General features: G+C 46.3%; 1 protein-coding gene across 1 annotated transcript; it reads right to left on the reverse strand.

Moving 5' to 3' along the window:
- Nucleotides 1-20: 20 nt before the first annotated feature.
- LOC134040048 (fibroin heavy chain-like) lies at nt 21-10,674 on the reverse strand. The gene is made up of 22 exons (XM_062486272.1): nt 10,371-10,674; nt 8,080-8,244; nt 7,838-7,996; nt 7,632-7,658; nt 7,393-7,467; nt 4,838-5,290; nt 4,530-4,607; nt 4,368-4,415; nt 4,183-4,245; nt 4,062-4,109; nt 3,882-3,956; nt 3,659-3,706; nt 3,313-3,504; nt 3,148-3,180; nt 2,448-3,056; nt 2,318-2,350; nt 1,598-2,233; nt 1,457-1,489; nt 918-1,355; nt 777-809; nt 485-676; nt 21-319 (listed from the first exon to the last, which is right to left on the reverse strand). Exons 1-22 carry the CDS (start codon nt 10,444-10,446, stop codon nt 21-23), a joined length of 3,813 nt encoding a protein of 1,270 aa, XP_062342256.1. The 5' UTR covers nt 10,447-10,674.
- Nucleotides 10,675-21,242: the final 10,568 nt, after the last annotated feature.

Raw genomic sequence — 21,242 nt, forward strand, 5'->3', positions numbered from 1 at the left:
CTAACATACCTCTACAGTAATTATGCTAAAGTACCTCCAGCTCCATTTCCTGGTCTTGGCCCAGCACCTCCTGGTCCAGTTCCTGCCCCACCAGGACCATAGCCAGCACCTCCTGGTCCAGTTCCTGCCCCACCAGGACCATAGCCTGCACCTCCTGGTCCAGTTCCTGCCCCACCAGGACCATAGCCAGCACCTCCTGGTCCAGTTCCTGCCCCACCAGGACCATAGCCTGCCCCTCCTGGTCCAGTTCCTGCCCCACCAGGACCATAGCCTGCACCCCCTGGTCCAGTTCCTGCCCCACCAGGACCATAGCCTGCCCCTCCTGGTCCAGTTCCTGCTCCACCAGGACCATAGCCGGCACCTCCTGGTCCAGTTCCTGCCCCTCCAGGACCATAGCCTGCCCCTCCTGGTCCAGTTCCTGCCCCACCAGGACCATAGCCAGCACCTTGTACAGTTCCTGCACCACCAGGACCATAGCCAGCACCTGGTCCAGCTCCTGCACCACCAGGGCCATACCCGGCACCTCCTGGTCCAGTTCCTGCACCACCAGGACCATAGCCAGTTCCGCCAGGCACTCCTCCTTGGCCTAGTCCAGCCCCAGCACCTCCTCCTGGGAGTCCTCCACGTCCAGCACCCTGTCCACCACCTGGGACTCCGAGGGCACCACTACGCATGCCTACCAGAGGAGGAAACATCAAATATGTAATTTCAGCATCATGCCTTGGTGTAATCCATGCTGTGATATAAAATCCTTAAAAGGGGATGAATGTGCTTACCATATTTACGAGCTTTGGCATCAGCATCATATCCTGTAACACAGAACATGAATGAGTTGACTGAAACCACCTAACTTTATCTTAATTGGTCAGTTTAACATTACCACCTAACATACCTCTACAGTAATTATGCTAAAGTACCTCCAGCTCCAGTTCCTGGTCTTGGCCCAGCACCTCCTGGTCCAGTTCCTGCCCCACCAGGACCATAGCCAGCACCTCCTGGTCCAGTTCCTGCCCCACCAGGACCATAGCCTGCCCCTCCTGGTCCAGTTCCTGCCCCACCAGGACCATAGCCTGCACCTCCTGGTCCAGTTCCTGCCCCACCAGGACCATAGCCTGCCCCTCCTGGTCCAGTTCCTGCTCCACCAGGACCATAGCCTGCCCCTCCTGGTCCAGTTCCTGCCCCACCAGGACCATAGCCGGCACCTCCTGGTCCAGTACCTGCTCCACCAGGACCATAGCCGGTTCTGCCAGGAACTCCTCCTTGGCCTAGTCCGGCCCCAACACCTCCTCCTGGGAGTCCTCCACGTCCAACACCCTGTCCACCACCTGGGACTCCAAGGGCACCACTAAGCATGCCTACCAGAGGAAGAAACATCGGTGATGCCCATTTCAGCTTTATTCTTTGGTGTAATCCATGCTGTGATGTAAAACCTTTGAAGGGGGATGAATGAGTTTACCATATTTACGAGCTTTGGCATCAGCATCATATCCTGTAACACAGAACATGAATTAGTTGACTGAAACCACCTAACTTGAACATAATTGGTCAGTTTAACATTATCCCTTAACATACCTCTACAGTAATTATGCTAAAGTACCTCCAGCTCCAGTTCCTGGTCTTGGCCCAGCACCTCCTGGTCCAGTTCCTGCTCCACCAGGACCATAGCCTGCACCTCCTGGTCCAGTTCCTGCCCCACCAGGGCCATAGCCAGCACCTCCTGGTCCAGTTCCTGCCCCACCAGGACCATAGCCTGCACCTCCTGGTCCAGTTCCTGCTCCTCCAGGACCATAGCCGGCACCTCCTGGTCCAGTTCCTGCTCCACCAGGACCATAGCCAGCACCTTGTCCAGTTCCTGCACCACCAGGACCATAGCCAGCACCTGGTCCAGCTCCTGCTCCACCAGGACCATAGCCGGCACCTCCTGGTCCAGTTCCTGCTCCACCAGGACCATAGCCAGCACCTTGTCCAGTTCCTGCACCACCAGGACCATACCCAGTACCTGGTCCAGCTCCTGCTCCACCAGGGCCATAGCCGGCACCTCCTGGTCCAGCTCCTGCTCCACCAGGACCATAGCCGGCACCTCCTGGTCCAGTTCCTGCACCACCAGGACCATAGCCTGTTCTGCCAGGCACTCCTCCTTGGCCTAGTCCAGCCCCAGCACCTCCTCCTGGAAGTCCTCCACGTCCAGCACCCTGTCCACCACCTGGGACTCCAAGGGCACCACTAAGCATGCCTAAAAGAGGAGGAACCATCAAAGATGCTCATTTCAGCTTTATCTCACAGTCTTATTCATGCAGCATAAGAAGGAGGTGCTTACCATATTTACGAGCTTTTGCATCTCGATCATATCCTGTAACATAAAGTACATAGAAATGTATTGTTTCCCAAATAATGACATCCTAATTTACAATTCAAAATAAGATCTTATAATTCTGATAACCAAGTACCTCCACTACCAGCCCCTCCTGGTCCAGTTCCTGCTCCACCAGGACCATAGCCGGCACCTCCTGGTCCAGTTCCTGCTCCACCAGGACCATAGCCAGCACCTTGTCCAGTTCCTGCACCACCAGGCCCGTAGCCAGCACCACCAGGCCCAGTACCAACACCACCAGGCCCAGTACCAGCCCCTCCAGGACCATAGCCAGCACCACCAGGCCCAGTACCCACCCCTCCAGGACCATAGCCAACACCTCCAGGCCCAGTACCCACCCCTCCAGGACCATAGCCAACACCTCCAGGCCCAGTACCAGCACCACCAGGCCCAGTACCAGCCCCTCCAGGACCATAGCCAACACCTCCAGGCCCAGTACCAGCACCACCAGGCCCAGTACCAGCCCCTCCTGGACCATAGCCAGCACCACCAGGCCCAGTACCAGCACCACCAGGCCCAGTACCAGCCCCTCCTGGACCAGCCCCTCCCGGCCCATAGCCAGCACCACCAGGACCAGTACCAGCTCCTCCAGGACCATAGCCACCCCCTAGTACTCCTCCAGTTCCAATCCCAGATGCAGGTACAACTCCTTGGCCAAGTCCGGTACCAGCACCTCCAGTTTGACCTGGAGCGATGGGAGGTAGTAAATACAGAACATAATGAATGTCAGTAATGTCAAGCTACTTTTAAAGGTAAAAGATAGTACAGTAAATTACCATATTTACGTGCTTTGGCACTAGCCCCATAGCCTGTAAGATATGAAGTGAAAAACATTGATTGAAGAAGAATATAAAATCTATCACATGAAATATGTCTGGAATCTTTATAAAATTAAATGTCATTAAAGATTCATTAACTCCTGCAGTAACACGCATAGCCACCTGCTCCAGGCCCTCCACCCGGAACTCCACCTGCACCCCCAGGTCCTCCCTGTGTGCCGGCCCCAGCTCCAGCACCGGCTCCAAAACCGAGACCGCTTCCAGCTCCCCCAGGAACTCCACCTATACCGCCAAGGACGCCACCGGCTCCAGTCCCTTGACCTGGCCCACCTCCGGCTCCAGCCCCACCCCCACCTGGAAGGAAACGTAATGCTACGTTTATCTTTGAAGCCAGTAGTTTACAAGTTATCTGTTTGGATTTTGGCATTGGATTGTATTAAATCTTGAAACTGCTAAGCAAATGGAACTACTAATCAACCTGGATTCCTAAAGGTTATTGTTGTCTTACTGTATTTAGCAGCAGCTTTGGCTGGAGACTTTGATTTACCCCCAGCTCCTATGGGAATGAATGGCATGAGAAAAGGCAGATACGAAACATGAAGAGCAAAGAGAAAGAGGTCACACTACTGGGACATAGAGTATGGCCTTTTCCTTACACTCTCTATGACATACTATGAAATCTGTACTATTTAACATTTGATTGCCTTTTGATGTTTTCTTGGGTACAGTACCTGACTTGGGTGATATGAGCGGGTATCCACGGAACACTCCTGGCAGCTGCTGTCCACCAAAACCGCCTCGGCCAGCTAAAGGCAGAAATACACATCTTATGAAACCAACAACAAAATTGAATATCCGTCAACATTTATGTCAAGAATGTCAAGCTATCCTTTTAATTTAGGCTCACTGACCTCCACCACCTCCATTTCCAACTCCTCCCTGGCCAAGAACTCCAGATCCTGGTAGGAGAGCAGACAAAGTCAGAGGGGACAAAGACTTGAAGTTGGTTAGTTCAGCCACTAGACGACTTACCAGTTTGGGGTCCAAGTCCAGATCCTGTGGCAACACCAGGCAGGACTCCACGCCCTCCAAAACCTGAATAGGAGTCAGGGTGAGAGATTACTCACTGCTTGGCCAGATGATAAACATCACACTGTGTAGAGTAACTGTCACCAAAAAGATTCACCTAAATGCAACATTTTAATTGTTTGACATACCTTGATCAGGCACAATTCCCCCTTGATAAAGTCCAGGTAATCCAACACCTGTATGAATAACAGACATTCTAGGAAGTTCTACAGTGGAATAGCATGCTCTGCATCCTATAATTATGTTTTGTAATTCCATAATGAGTTTTCATTCTGGGATTTGTAGTTTACCTGGGACTTTGGAGGCTTTTCCACTGCTTTTCCCTCCAAGTCCTCCCCCTGGCACTCCAGTCTGAGGAAACACTGGCACTGCAGCAGAATATCAAACAGTTTCATTAAATGCCCCTTTATTAATAAAAGATTAACCTTAATATTACACTTTACATCATATTTTGAAAAATAGTTAATAGTGAACACTTAAATAAATAGTATTGTGAAGTCAAATTCTGTGAAGTATTTGATGTCACTCCTTTTGTCTTGATTTGTGTATTTACTTTTCACTGTGTGAGGGAATATTTTAGTAAGGTTCTACCACTGACCTCCTGCTGGCACACCAGCTCCACCTGGGCCCACTCCACCAGCACCACCAGGTCCAACTCCACCAGCACCTCCAGGCCCAACTCCACCAGCACCTCCAGGCCCAACTCCACCAGGTCCAACTCCACCAGCACCACCAGGTCCAACTCCACCAGCACCTCCAGGCCCAACTCCACCAGCACCACCAGGCCCAACTCCACCAGCACCACCAGGTCCAACTCCACCAGCACCTCCAAGCCCAACTCCACCAGCACCACCAGGCCCAACTCCACCAGCACCACCAGGACCTGTTCCAGTGCCTCCAGGCCCAAATCCTCCTCCACCTCCAGGCCCAAATCCTCCTCCACCTCCAGGCCCAAATCCTCCTCCACCTCCAGGCCCAAATCCTCCTCCACCTCCAGGCCCATATCTTCCTCCAGGCCCATATCCAGTGCCTCCCAGTGCTGTTCCTGCTCCTAATGCAAATGTTTAAAAGAATTATAGATAAAAAAATACAAATCTAATAGCATTTAAAAAAAATATTAGAATCTAGGTGATTCTAATATTGAGACAGAAATTAACCAACAGTTTGCAGTGTTTAAAAAAAAAAAAAAAACTTTAGATTGAAGGAAAACGTTCTGACCTCCTGGTCCTAGTCCTGCACCCTGACCTCCAGATCCAACACCACCAACTCCCAGGCCACCTGCTCCTCGTACTCCTCCACCCACACTCCCTGTTCCGAGGCCTCCATATCCTAATGAGAACATGGCATTTATTTATTGTTCTGAAATGTACTTTTCCTTCTAAACACCTTAAGAACATTTTACCTTCTGCAGCATGTGAAGAACATCTGAAGCAATTCTTCAAGACATTAAAAGCTATTGCAGGAGGTAGATCAGCAGGACTGAACTGGGAAGTTGATAGTGTACCCTCTTGTGGCCTATCTGGTTATATTCCCAGAACTAGAAAATGGGCTTTATCTCATTTATTAATGAATTCAATCTGTTGTTTGGTGCTTTGACCCTTCAATACTGTAACACTTCATTTCCCTGGCCAGGTTTATTGTGACACTAATATGTTCCCTGGGACGTTTTTACAAACCTGTTTGAAGTGTGGATGTTTGACTTTAAAACCTTTTAAAAGTCTCATTGGGCTGGGTTATGGTCAGGTCAGTAAATGTTTACCACACAACAGAGAGGGAATACAACACTGCAAAGGCCCTTGAAAGAGAGAACATAATAGAGACCAGGGAGAGGCCTTTGAAGACTCAAAGTGAGGCAATGTACGCTGAGGTGAGGGATGCTGTGGTTTAACAATACCTCAATCATTAGTCTTTGACGCTTTGACTACATCGTTTCTGTTAGAACTTAGCTGTCCCATTACTTTACTTTGTACTCCATAGTCACTGGACTTCTATACTTGTATAGCAACAGTATCCATGCTCATTTGAATAGACACTCGAGTATGCATTGCAAATACAGAGGTAAGAGAGAACTTCACCAGTAATCAACCTTCTCTGGTAAAACATAGATGAGTGATGCAGGTCAACTTGAAATACATAGCATCTTCGTTGGCTTGCTTCAGTTAATGCTTCTTCAGGTAATGCAAAATGGACGTTTTGGTCTTCATCTTCATAGTGAAGCTGTGCAGCTTAAGCACAGACTGAGTGTATTCAGTTGAATGGGTGAATGATTAACTAAGGAGATTACAAGACTTGTGGTCAACTGGAAACTGTGACCTCCCTGTGTCTGCTTCCTGTGCTTACACAGTGACCCACTTTCTACATCAAGACGTAATGGGTGGAATCCAAAGGTTCCACAGAGCTGGGGCATAACCTCCAACAAACACTCGGATAGCGTCACCAACATTCCTATGTGAGAGAGCCATATGTCATGGATTCATAAACAGAGAAGGACAAAACTGATTACTCTCGGTCTGAGGTGACAACTTCCACTCTTAATCAGGCTGTGCTGTCGTTAGCTCTTATCTGTGTGTGTGTGTGTGTGTGTGTGTGTGTGTGTGTGTGTGTGAGTGAGTGTGTGTGTGTATGCATGTGAGTTTTGTCAGTATGTGGCCCCTGTAACAATATAGAGTGGCTTTGCTGTGTCAGGAAATGAAATAATGGGTAAATCTTAGTAAGATTAATCCCAGAACCTTGAACAGTGGAACAATATTTATAGTTTCCTATGAGAGGGGCATGGTCACTGAACTGAGTACAGTGTGGAGAACTTCCACTTATTGTAAAGCACTGGGGACAGAGGATGCAGATTATTATGGTATGGTCTTTGTTGTTTGGACTTGGCTGCTAAGGTTTCCAGAATCAGACAGCACCTGAACTAGTACGTAAATGATATCTGATCTACAAATCTGGATCAGCAGCATTAGGGGGGCTCACTAGGGTGGGCAGTTAATGAGTATGCCTACTAATGTTGGCCTATAATAGGGGATTACTAGAGAGGCATGTCCGGGAGTGATGTCAAACTGATTAGTTATGTTGAAGTGTGGTGGTTTAAGTCAACTCATTCATATTTTGTGTTACAGGTGGTGAGTATGATGGAAGAATGTTTTAAGCATTTGCCTCCTCCTCCTAGACCTGCTCCAAATCCAACCCCGAGTCCTCCAGGACCTCCGACTCCAACACCATAGCCACCTCCTGGGAATTAAGACTCAAATATTAGTATAAGGTAGAATACAGACCAACTGACTGAGAAATACAGTACATGCATTCTATGAAGTTCAGAGACATTTTTTTCTTGATTTTGTAGGAAATGTAGATCTTTAGATGAAATTGAGTTAAATAATTTGGGTTAGTCTTACCTGTTTTTTGAGGTGTACCACCAGCTCCTGTAGAGAGAACAAGAATCAAGAGCAAGAATCAGGAGTGTGACTAAATTAAGCTATTTCTGAGAAGAATGCATAATGCTACCATAACTACATTTCTCTTACTTCTAGCCTCCTACTTTCTTTCCTCTTTCCTTTTGTCTGTCACATCTATAATCTATACTGTACGTAGATCTCCTCACCTGCTCCACCAGGCCCAAGACCAGTTCCATAGCCTCCTGGTCCAACTCCTGGCCCAACTCCTCCTGGTCCAACTCCTCCTGGTCCAACTCCTCCTGGCCCAACTCCTCCTGGTCCAACTCCTCCTGGTCCAACTCCTCCTGGGCCTCCTCCTCGTCCAGCTACAAACAAAATGTAAAAACAAGATTTGTATTTGTAAAGTAATTAAATGGTGTTTTTCTAAAACAGCTAAATAAGTAATCACCTCCACCAGCTGCTGGACCAAAACCTCCAGGGCCTACTCCTGCTCCTCCACCGGGGCCAAATCCGGTTCCTGCTCTACCACCTGGACCAAATCCAGCTCCTGGTCCTGTCCCAGCTCCTAATCCAGCTCCTGCTCCTCCCCCTGCACCTGCAGGTATGTACACGCCTAGAACAAAGCAATACAACATCTGTGAAAATCATTTAAGACAGTATGTCTACAAATACACACACAACACACACACACAGTTATGTACTCTTATTGTGTAACAACAAGGTAAGACATTAGTGGAGAATCAACGACAGCTAATGTCTCTCTCTTAGTTTTTCATAAACCATGTTTTCCATATTAATTCCACAACAGTCAAAACCATTGCCTTATCTGCACATAAACATTGGTCTAATGTTGGACCATGTTTTCATTGTTCTGGACTCTTAAGGGATACCAGAACCATTGCAATCCTATGAGTCATCCATCAGAGCTAATGAAGCCTAGTTTTCCTTGTATTGCCTGTTGTGGAATTTAGAACACATGGTTTAGCTTGTTTGCATAAATAGCTAGAATGGCGCTGCCAAAAAAGTAGAATGGTGCCATGCAAATAGTCACAACTGAGTTTTTTATGAACTGTCAAATGTAATTTATACATTATCTGCAGACCAGGATGGGGGATGAAGGTTGAGGGATAACAGATAACCTTCCCTGTGGTGAAAGTCTAAGTTTCTTTGCAGCTGATAAGACTCACCTCTTCACCCAAAAGGAATGTTTATTTTGTTATAATTCTCACACATTTCAGCACATATATCCTATTTCATGAATCACGATAGCCATAAATAGAGAACAACTATAAAAGGAAACGTTTTAAGGAGTCACACTCCCACATGTGAAGGAGACAGATCCATTGGGGAGCCCTTTAAATGGGGGTTACAGAACTAAAAATGTAAGCCATGTATGTTTCAGCCATTCAGAGTAAACTGCTTAGCCTCCACTACCTTTTCAGTCATTTGCCAATGAGGTGGCAGAAACACATACCTCCCAGTTGGACAGGAGATAAAAAAGAAGTGTTTAAGACTTGTTGGAGAAGCTATTCAATGTTATTTTGTAGGACGCCATATATAGTAGACTGGCATTGGGCAAACAAGACCAACACAGCATGAACATTAAAGTTGTTTTTAGAGTGTTACGAGTGTTAACACTGATGTCATTACAAACACTCTACAATTGGTTCTATGTGTGTGAGAGTAAGAGTAGTAACAGCAAGCTTCCAATGACCTACAGGAGAATGAATACTCAGAAACCATACAACCAATCGGACTCCATCCCTGTGTTTCATGGGGATGGAGTCATGGGTGATTCCAAATGATGTAACAGGCTGGAAGTGCATATCCAGTACCACTAGCATTCTCTTACAAGGAGGGAATTTCATACAATTCTCCTAGGGCTATGTCATTTGTTTCTTTTATAACATTGTAAAACATAAATAAAAGATGGATAGTTAATGGAGTATATCAGACTATTATATAATAGATAAATATGGTACCTTGTTTACATGAGGTTGAATTTCTTTATGTATATCTTATCTCTATATATTCTCTAACTCTACTGTTTGCACTGTTGGCCTGAAAATCACACAATTCCTTGCATGTGTATATAACTAAAAACTTGTACTTGAACTTATTGGAATTAATGATAGGTACAGTGAAGGCTTTGTGCCTCTACACAAATGTAACAAAACCAACAATAGAAGTAGTACATTGAAGGAGTTAGTGTTGAGGTCTCCTTGGATCATCTCCATCCCCACTATATCAGACCCCAGGTATGAAATATAGACTAGTGGATCATCCCTTGATGCCATGGCTTCAGAACATGCAGAGGGGAGAGCATCTCAGCTCATAGCTGCACAGTTCGCTAGACAACCAGGCAGGTGGTCTGTAATTTTGTACCCATTTCATGTGGTATTTCATGGCACAGTATGGCCACAGTGGTCGCCATGCCCGTCTCAGCAGATGAGGAGAAGGCTGCACCCACCACCAGACCGTCAGCAAAGTTATGGAGGCTGTCTCCAACGATTACCATCAGAGCCAGCAGAGGAACCCCCTGTCCTGCACTCCCAGAAACCTGTGCTGGATGTGGCATCTCCCAGTAACCCCGCAACATACATGCATAAAAATCTGAACACAAACTAGCTCAAGAGATGCCCAATTTTTTTGAGTTCTCTAGCCAAACTTTAGGTTCCATCAGGGCCACAGGTGTTGTGCAGCTAAGCATCAATGACCATAGTAGTAATTGTGTCTTACCTCCTTGCAATGAAGGCTTCCACAGACCGAGGAGCAGGAATCCATGTAGGAACGAGGCCACTGACCCTCTCGCCATCTCGCTCCCAAATGTCCCTCTCCTCTCCCAAGCCCAAGGTTTTATTTTCTGCAAGCCTATCAGGGCTCACCAAGGCCTTCAGGAAAGGAAGGAGGGCGAATGAATGAGGAAAAGAAGGAGAGATGCAAGACAGGACACTAGGTAATTGGCTGAGATAGAGAGAGAGAGAGAAAGAACACACATTCGGTTCAATGGATCACTTCATTTGACCAAGTGGGCTTTTCTCCCCCCCTGGTACTGGTGGGGCTGCTTTTATTTGGGTCACTCCTGCCAACAAAGCAAGGTTGCCTGCAAGAGAGAGAGAGAGATGGAGGGGGAGAAATGGAGGGAGGGGGAGAGAGAGACAGAAAAAAAGAAAAACAGAGAGAGAGAGAAAGACAGAGAGAGAGAGACAGAGAGACAGAAAGAGAGAAAGTTGGGGGGACCCTTCATCTCATCCCACCCAATCAGAAAGGGGAAAAGAATGGGCAGGGTAGTAATGGAGGGATGGAGAGAAAAAAAGAAAGAGAGAAAACTTAAATAAAAATAGAGGTAATTGTCTGCCAGATATTCTCATGGACTTTAAATGACGTAATTTTTAAGTCCATGAAAAGAAGTAACTGAACTGGCCCGATAAGGCAATTACATTTCTGTGTTTTAAAAGAAATTCTCAGAAGTTTACACATCATGTAAACCTCCAAGAATGTGTACAATTATTCTCTTTATTGTTTTAAGACACAGGTACACAGACCGTGAACTCTCACAGTGTCCTGGCCATTTTATCCACTCAGTGACGTGAGTGTGTATGTGTGTGTGTGTGACATTTGTGTGTGACGTGTGTGTGTTTGTGTGCAGACTGTGTGTCCAGTGAGTGTTTTTGTGCTGAGGGGGTGGGGGGTGTTTGGCAGTGCTCCACTCATCACAGAGTCCTTTCCTGAAGAGAACATGAAGTCATGTCACCAACCAGGGAAACTGAAACGTAAACCTGTTATTCATGAACAACCACATAATTAAAGAATTGGACATTTACCCGGCAGAAATAAATTTGCACCTATGACCATTATTGTGGGAATGTATTATTATACTGTGGTATATACTGTAATGTGACAGGGAATGAGAGATGAGAGAGAGAGAGAGAGAGAGAGAGAGAGAGAGAGAGAGAGAGAGAGAGAGAGAGAGAGAGAGAGAGAGAGAGAGAGAGAGAGACTCTCATTTGACTGTGATGTCACTACCTGGGGACAGGAACTGTTTTATTTAAGAAAGAGAGAGAGCAAAAGAGAGACGCACACACACACACACTCACACAGACACACATATAGCACAACCTAACAACAGTCATAACAAAAGGCATTACCTAGATGATAACATTTCTTATGAGTCACCTGCCTGCAAAATACTTTTACTACCACAACCCCTGGGTCTTTGTTCATTACCTTGTATACACAAATATCCCTGCCTCCTCTGCTCTCCTTGGAGCTAGGTTTGAGCTTGGCTTCCTTAAAGGAGCACAAAGGGGTTTTCCTGGAAACTGCATGTGATTTTTTCAGCCATTTGTTATGAGGCTGAACCTCCAAATTGTGCCTTTTTCTCCTTGTTTGGGCTGGCTGGTTCTGTCTTGCAGGGCCTGGGTTTGGGTGCAGCGCCGGAACATTCTCTGGTTCTGGGGGTAACAGGACTTGGAACAGACAAGCCAACAGCATTGCATTAAAAGAGAGGATGATGAGAGAGTAAGAGAGAAGGAGAAAGCAAAACAGAGAGAGGGTGGTGGAGGTAGTGAGGGTAAGGATTGTTCGATTTTTTTTTACTTCAAATGATGCAGCATCGGAATGCACTTTGACAAATGTGTCGTTCTGCATTTCCTTGTGTAAGCTCTTTAAGATGGGGTGCACGTTCAGCAGCATCTAGATCCAGATTCCAGTTCACATAAAAATACAGTTTAGTCTAGGTTCCACATGAATGATATCAGTGTTCTGATGAACCCTCTGCCGCAGTGAACCTCAGACCCAGACAGGGATCCAGTTAGAGGCCACGTGAAACCAGCCAGGCGAGGGTTCAGTGTTTATGAGACGTGATCAGCTTCACTCTGTTGGCTCTGAGTTCTGTCTGAAACAACTTTATTAGCGTACGAGTGTGTGTGTGTGTGTTTGCATGTTTGTATGTCAAAGGCTGCAGTACCTGAACTCCTAAATTGGGCTGAATGCGTACTTTTTATTGCTCCCCAGTCAAATGTGGTCGCATGATTTGTGTTCAGCTTTGATGCAGCAACATAGTTATGCAGTGAGATAAGAGACAAGTAAAGCACCGAAAAGACAAGGGGTAAAAAAAAGTAAGAAAGAAAAAGAAAAATGAAAGAAGATATGTATAGAGAAATGTATAGAGTCTGTTACTCTCTGAGGGCGATAAAGGCAGGAGTATGGAGAGATGCCAGACAGGGAGAATAAACACAACACCCTGAGATGAAAAAGGAGTCAGCAAGATTTGTCTGTCACTATGCTGGTAGTGTGTGCAGAAAACTAGTCTGGCCCACAGGGACGTTGTAATTCATCATAATATGACAAGTCACACTGCGGGTGTATATTCGTCTCAACACTGCTCTGATGCACACGTGAGCCAGTCACTTCTCTCCCTCTGACAGCAGGAGTGTGAACTGCCTCGCACAGAGAAACACCCCAAACACAGAACTCACCCAGAACTCGAGAACTCGCACACTTGGACACACAAATTCCACCTGGCCTAATAACTTTTTGATTGGCCCAAGGTCACTGAAAGCAGTACATTTCTTCTACAACACCTGCAAAATTGTAATTTTCTTTGCATGTTGTATTGGAAATCCTGTTGTACCGCTGTCTTGTGAGTTTCATTTGTCACTTCAGAGCCAACGTTGTGTCTTTTTTGAATGAAAGCATCTGCTAAACAAATACAATTTAATGTATGATATATAAAACAAACATTTGCACATACAGTTGCAGTACAAAACCCTCCACCACCTGTCTAGGAACCATCCACACCCACATTAGACAGACAGGCGCACACACAGTGCCCAGTGCCCAGAGCATTGCCAGCTCAGAAATGCGTATCAGTACTATGAATAAAGTTGCCGACTGAGAAGTGCCTGTTTTAAGTTTACCTAACGTCTACCTACCGTTTACCGAATGTCTGCTTCCCCATATATGGCCGTATACTGTGCCCTGCTCACCCCCTCCAGACTGGTAAATTGCTCCAGAGAGTAAGGGAGTGAGGCAAGGAGAGAAAAACCCCAAACAAACACCCACACAAATACACACACATACACATGCACACACAGATAAGTTGGCTTGAGCACTGGTATTTGTCAGCCTGAAGGTCTGAGTAGGATTGGCTTTCACAGCTGACCCCTGCCAAAGCATTACACACCCCTAAACTCTTCCTCCTCCACCACCTCCTCCACCCCTGAACTTCTGTCCTCCACCATCACCATCTTCACCATCTCCTCCACCCCTAAACTCTTCCTCCTCCACCACCTCCTCCACCCCTGAACTCCTGTCCTCCACCATCACCATCTTCACCATCTCCTCCACCCCTAAACTCCTCCTCCTCCTCCACCACCTCCTCCACCCCTGAACTCCTGTCCTCCACCATCACCATCTTCACCATCTCCTCCACTCCTAAACTCCTGTCCTCCACCATCACCATCTTCACAACCTACTCCACCCCTAAACTCCCCATCTACTCCTAAACTACCTACACCACACCTCACCCTTAAACTCCTCTCCTATTCCATCAACTCCCCCCATTCACCCCACCATCTGTTTTAACTGTGCTGGCTGTCCCATTCCATTTCCATCCATGTACTGTACATTTGTGGTATCAAAACTGGTCCTAGGTCCCACTGTCATTATTCAGACTGCAAACACACAGTAAGAAAGTATTTGTTAGTAACCCATGTAAAGGCTTAACTGCAGACTGTCAACAGATGCCTCTCCTTCAGTGGAGTGTGACTGGGCCAGATAAATGTGAGAAGTGGAGCACAGCGTTTGATTCGTTAGACTGCAACGATAACACAGATGTGACTGCTGGGAGGCTGGCGCTCTGTGTGGCTGTGGGCGTTGGGCGAGGCAGGGCTGAGGGTGGAGACAGACGTGGGAATCTGCTCGGCATACCTGGAGGATTGCTGCTGTGAACAGGTGGACCAGTGGAGGTCGAGAACTGCTGTGGGAACTCGAGAAGATATCTTTGATTTAAACGAAAATATATTGACTGAGGTCGCCGTTTAAGTTTGTTTTATACTGTACATTTGCAGGACGGAAATGTTTATTGATGAGTGAATAATGCAGTAACCCGCTGTCATAAGACAAGTTGTTTTAGACAGAAGTACTTCACTAAAATAGCCTGTTTAAGCATCGTCACTGTAAAGGGCAAGTATCGCTGCAGTCACTCGCACACTAAACACAGCTAAAAAGTGTGACGTCCCATGAGCTACACGACATGATGTCGGTCCCCTTCCCATGACTCATAACGACCCTCTGGGTGGACAGGAGAGGCCGCTCCCATGGGGGTCAAAAAAACACCAAAACAAGAGCAGGGCCTTGTACAAACAGTACAGCACCATGGAGTACGGAAAGGATCATCCATCAAACTGCTGAGAAAAAAAGAAGTGAAGTGAGCGATGTGGGAAAGAGATGTGTGAAGAGAGTGTGTGGCTGTACTGGGAATGACCAACATGTGTGTGTGTGTGTGTGTGTTTCTCTGGATCTTGTCTCTGTGTTCTTCAATTGTAGAAGTAGTTGTCATCATCAATGGCAATATTGTCTCGGCCCCCCGTGTTTGAGGCCCCTGTAGAGGTCCCAGGGAGTGAGGCCTGCCTGCCTGTAACGTTTGAAGGTGCTATCGTTAAGACAATATACCTTTCCTCTTTGAGAGGTCACCAGCATGGCTTATGTATCTTTTAAATCTAGAGAAATAGATGGTGGTCTATTCAACTGGTTGGCATTCTCCATGTGGAAAATTAATGGTATTTATATGAGGAGCTGACCATGTTTCAGGACAACAAAATGGCGGCACACTTCATCCCACTGAACAGTAAGTTTAGTACAGAAGTACAGTTATCAGAAGACTAGGTACTCTAGTAGTAGTTAAGCAGAAACCCATGTGGTCCTGCTACTGACTTCTGATTGCTCCCCGGCATGTGTGTGTGTGCTTGCATCCATACATCTGTCAAATGAATCTTGACTCATCTCAGATACTTCCATTACAAAAGAAAGAGACGAGCTCTGATTTTAGAAAGGGGAATGTCCGAGTCACACAAGCTCTGCAGGTCATTGAGCACAGCCTAAATCTGAGGTGGTTTTCTGTGTGATGTCAGGGATTAGGTTTCAGACACCAAGACAGTCGAACTAGACAGTCGACTCCCTGCCAACTCTTTCCTTTGGGAGAAAAAGGGCTTAGCAATGAGACTTGTATGTGGTAACCATGTATGTGGTAACCATGTTTGTGGTAACCATGTTTGTGGTAACCATGTATGTGGTAACATGGTTAAGTCTTTTGCCTTTTTCAGATGTTTCGTGTTTTTCAAGAAATCTATAAATTCGAGGATGAGGTCAACGTTGCAGCAGCTTCTTTTGGCAGAACACACAAGCACACAGACACCACACAGTCCTCAACACACAAGCACACAGACACCACACAGTCCTCAACAGACAAGCACACAGACACCACACAGTCCTCAACACACAAGCACACAGACACCACACAGTCCTCAACAGACAAGCACACAGACACCACACAGTCCTCAACACACAAGCACACAGACACCACACAGTCCTCAACACACAAGCACACAGACACCACACAGTCCTCAACACACAAGCACACAGACACCACACAGTCCTCAACACACAAGCACACAGACACCACACAGTCCTCAACACACAAGCACACAGACACCACACAGTCCTCAACACACAAGCACACAGACACCACACAGTCCTCAACACACAAGCACACAGACACCACACAGTCCTCAACACACAAGCACACAGACACCACACAGTCCTCAACACACAAGCACACAGACACCACACAGTCCTCTCCCTTCTCTGCTTTGTAGACTCGAGTTGTGAATTATGACAACGTCCAGTGTCTCTGTGATTTGTTTCACAACCACATGCTCTCAGGAGGAGCAGATATTCAGTAAACAGACTCATCACTGACATCTGAACTATAATCTAATTTATTCAAAAGGAAACATCGGTTGAGAAATATTGTTGGTTACACCCCTGCTTAATCCAATGATGTTCAAAGACTATTTTATAGTTCATCATTTTTCCCATCGTTGTGGAATTGTTATCAAATATTGATATGGAGATGTTATCAAAGCTCACAGGAGACATATGGACATGTCGTACATCTAATTGACCTGATGATGAGTCTTAACCTCTGTTTCACGATGTCCGTTCATTAAGCCCTGAAGAGGCCACTGCAAGTTGAACCCTTCTGTTCCTCACCCAAAAGGTTCCTTCTCAACGTTTTTGGAAAGGAAAGAAAAAGGTGCAGTGTTTTCTTAATTTAAACAACAAAAATATATTTTTCTTTCCTTTCCAAAAACTTTGAGATGGACATTTTTGTGTGAGGAACAGAAGGGTTCGGTTTAACCCTAATTACAAATACATTTCTGAAATACATTTCTGGCATGCATATTTCTCATTGTGGCATGATCATCATCAACCAATTGATCTACCTTTACACAGTTTACACAAACAGTCCAAAGCACTGCATCTGCGTACAACTCTAACCAAAACCTGGCCTGAACCCAGATTTCCCCCAAAACCTCCAAGCCCAGGTGCAGAAACGTCCTGAGTAGAGACAACAGAATGAGAGTGCAGCACTTGGAATCCAATATCACGGAGGGAACCCAAACCCATGTTCAGCTCATCAACACGTCCCCAGTCACCTAGTCATACAGGGGTGAGGCATGCAACAGGCATTAAACAATCCCTGACTGATTCATTCCTTCCTCCAGCCCCCCATCATGCAATCTGAAGTCATCCTGCAGTCGTTCCCCCCAACTGCTCAGAGCAGGGGAACCCAGCAGAGGGAAGGCGGGATGAGCCGATCTCTGTCAGCACTACAACATCAGGGACGCAACACACAGATGGATGCAATTTAGGCTCGGTAATCATCTCGTTCCCCTCCTGACATCAACCGAGGACAATTAGACACCCAGCTCATCCACCTTGTGTCTGATCAGATATCGTCTAACCTGCCTGGAGTACGTGCTCAAACCTTCTGCCTGATATAATTTACACCACTTGCTTTCAGTGGGTTTCTATTCTAAGCCCACTGATTGGTCACAGTCTGAGAGATGAGAGTAGTGAGGTAAGGGTGAATGAATGGAATTTCAAGACTTATGTTCTCCATATTGATGGAACGCACACATCCTAAGCTTAGGTTTAATATTGCTATGTCTTGATATCACCATAGGCACCCTTATGTTGTGTGGGTGTGCATATGTGTACGTGTGTGTGTGAAAACAAGTGAATGAGTGAATGCATAAGTGAGGAGGACAGACAGAGAGAGCCCCCCCTTCAACGGGAGAGTTTTACAATCTCCTTTGGCTTTATTATTTAAACACCAACAGATATTCCAGCAAATTAATTACTTTTCTAACCCAATCTCTGTTGTCCCTGGAGGAGGCCTGTGTTAATGTTTCATTAACGGAGGGATGGAGATGGAAGCCAGCCAGTCAGATAAGAGCAGCCTTGGAACCTTCTCTGTTCTCTGAGTCAACAATGACCTGGTCTGGGCTAATAACAGATTGCTGGTGCAACGCCGAAGGAACACACGCGCACACAAAACATGATGTCTGACTCACGCCTCCGACTCACATGGAGCAAATACACATCCAATTTACTTCCGCACATTATCACCTTCAGTCACTTTACGCACAGTGATCTTGAACCTGCGTTGTCAGCGCTGGACTGGTAAGAGGTATGCATGTTGTGGCCTTGCTGCACTGGATCCTGATGTTGGCCAGTTGCTCCACGTGCCCAGGAGCAATGCAAACTGGGAGGGCTCTGAAACACTGGCCATGTGTCCTTCGGTGTCAGACCCTTATCGCCGTGATTGATGTCATCAGAATGTGACAGCCACAGCAAGCAGGTGGCTCAGTCTGCAACTGAGGACAAAATACAGTTGCCCAAATGTTTATCAGTAACTGACCACACACAAACTCAGCCAAGATACATATCATTCATAAAACAGCTTGTTTGAACTGAGACATTGCTGTTGGCCCTCTATTTCGACTTCAGCTTAGCTATGTTGCACAACTGTGAGAAAGAAATGTGACTTTACCCTGAAGAGCCATCAAACCCATGTTAACAAATAGATCATGTTGAACAAATAGAATAGTAGGGCTGAGATGCAAATCAAACATGATGAGAGAGGTGAGTGGAGTTCCTAATGGTTCTGTTGTAACATCCCTCAGCCTCGGGTTTTTAAATTCACGTTCCTTAATGAGCTAATTACTGTACCATGCTGGAGACAGCCAGACAGGCCAGGCCTGTAACAGCTACAGTAAGTTACTGTGTGTGTGCGTCAGCAGGCAGGACACCGCTGAGCTGTGCAATGACTGCACGTAAACACGGCTGTTTCCATGACGATGCACGAAGCCCGATGTGTGGAATGGAGAGAGGAACGTGTTGTCTCTGCGTTTGTTGTGTTTTCTTAAGTGTCTGTGAACAGACAGAGACTCTTGAGAACCAGGCACAAACAGAAAGATGGATGAAGGAGAGAAAAAAACAAGCAGGGACACAGACTAGTCTGTGTATGTGTGGGGCATGGACCAGTGGAACAGTCTCTTTGGAACTCACCCACTGACTCAGTGGCCAGGCTGGCTGAAACACTACAGGTGGTTCTGGGGCAGCTGCACTTTCTGAGGGCGTTGTTGCCATCTAAGCCAACATGAAATACTTGAAACAAACTGTTAAAGTATGAATAACAATGGAAAATGCCAAGGATTTTGTTGGTAGAAGTACCTTGATGTGGCCATCTCTTGATACAAACTGAATCAAAACATCCCCCTTTCATATCCCAACCCAGTTAAAACGACACGATGAAACGACAAAGCACTTTGAAACATGACCAAACTCTATATACGATCCTATATCCAAGTACGTGTGTGCATGTGTGTGAGTGTGTGCTCAGGCATGCATGTCAATGTATCTGTGTGAGTGGTAAACATATCAGTATTGTCAGCGCATGCCACAGTCATGAGCACACTACATCTGATCCAGACCACTGAATCACTGCACAAACAAAACAGGAGAATTTAATCACTCCATGAAGAGAGGGAGAGAGAAAAGATTGGGCTGAGGTGTCAGTCTGAATTCTGGCAGCTGTGTGCAGCTCTGCAAGTGGTGCATACCTGCATTCCTAACCCCTGACCATACGTAGAATCAGACCCTATCAGACAGCCAGGATATAAACATTGAGTTTAGACACTTTGGCAACAGAAACCGTGAGCTAAAGGCTGGAACCATGAACAACGATGTTTTGCGAGAGAAAAAAAAGGGGTGAGGTTACTGTAATCTTTATATAGACTCATGCAGCTCTCTGGTGTGACATATCATTTATCAAACTGAGAGGAGACTGAACCTCTTCACACGCTGGAGGCCAAGTCAACTCTGACATACGTCTCACACCCACCAGGGTGCTTTTCTGCCTATGTCAAATGTTGTTAAGAGCTGTCTGTCTGTGTTACCAGATCTTGATTAGAATGCAGCTCAAATGTAGTTTGTACGTTCTATGTATATGAACATGCTCAAAACTACTCAAACTGTTGAGGTTTGATAGGAAGAATTGAACGGCATCTGTTGTTAATACTGTAAGATAATGCTGGGTGGGGTGACTGTCATTCACCCTCAGTTTTGCAGCCAGTCAAGGGTGATTTGAAATAAAATCATGATTCAATTCTCTCACCAGTGATAAGTAGCATAACCATACATGATTGGAATAATGGGGTCAATTTCCTTGCAGATTGTCTTAATTGCCTCTAGAAATAGAACACAATTTGTCTCTATCCCTGCCACAAACAGTGGAACCGGAGCCAATTTCACAATTTTAGATCATCAAGTTTTATGGGGTCTAATTCAGAAATGGAAGACTGCGTAATCACACCCAGACAATATCCAGTGGTGTTGCAGATCTGCAAACACCCGCAAATCTCCCCCTTTACAATTCACTTGATTTAGGTTACAACCACCTCCCCATATCAGTTAATTTGAAAGCACATTCACTACAAATTACTGAAGGACAATCAGGCTCACAGTTCAAAGACTTTATAAGACTTCCACAGTCCTTCCCACTCGCTTTGTGGCTGTGTGCCAGGCCCTTGTGCTGTTAACCTTCTGTCACGTGTGACACGACCCAGCTGTGGGAGAGTAATTAGGACTTATTACCTTTTTAATAGTCGCCGCTATAACCATTTGTCATCGTGGTCCTAACCCTTTGTGCTGCCTTCGGGTCATTGTGACCCACCTTTTGCACCACGACGGTGGGTCACAATGACCCAAAGGCAGAATGCAGTGTGTGTTCCGCAGATTTCGCCAGAGTTGGTGGAGTAGGCTAGCCTCTACGTTTCTTTCCAGCCTGCTCTGTGAGATAGAGCTCAGCCCAGAGTTCCCTTATCTGTGGACGGCCCAGGCCTCAGCTTCAGCCATGACATCAGTGCGCTGGGGCGGAAAACGTCTATGGTATTCTACCACCATCATTGTTTTAATTGTGACATCATGACATCACAGTCAATCTGTCAGGGTGAGTGATACTGCTTCACACTACTGGGG

The sequence above is a fragment of the Osmerus eperlanus genome, chromosome 19, assembly GCF_963692335.1.
Source record: "Osmerus eperlanus chromosome 19, fOsmEpe2.1, whole genome shotgun sequence".
In the NCBI taxonomy this organism is placed as follows: Eukaryota; Metazoa; Chordata; class Actinopteri; order Osmeriformes; family Osmeridae; genus Osmerus; species Osmerus eperlanus.

What these genes read in the sequence shown, in the direction of transcription:
- LOC134040048 (XM_062486272.1), bottom strand. Translation starts at nt 10,446, where the DNA reads ATGGCGAGAGGGTCAGTGGCCTCGTTCCTACATGGATTCCTGCTCCTC. An exon ending in AAAAGCCTCCAAAGTCCCAG is followed by an intron (nt 4,416 to 4,529) that starts GTAAACTACAAA and finishes TTATTCATACAG; the next exon opens with GTGTTGGATTACCTGGACTT. An exon ending in GGGAATTGTGCCTGATCAAG is followed by an intron (nt 4,246 to 4,367) that starts GTATGTCAAACA and finishes ACTCCTATTCAG; the next exon opens with GTTTTGGAGGGCGTGGAGTC.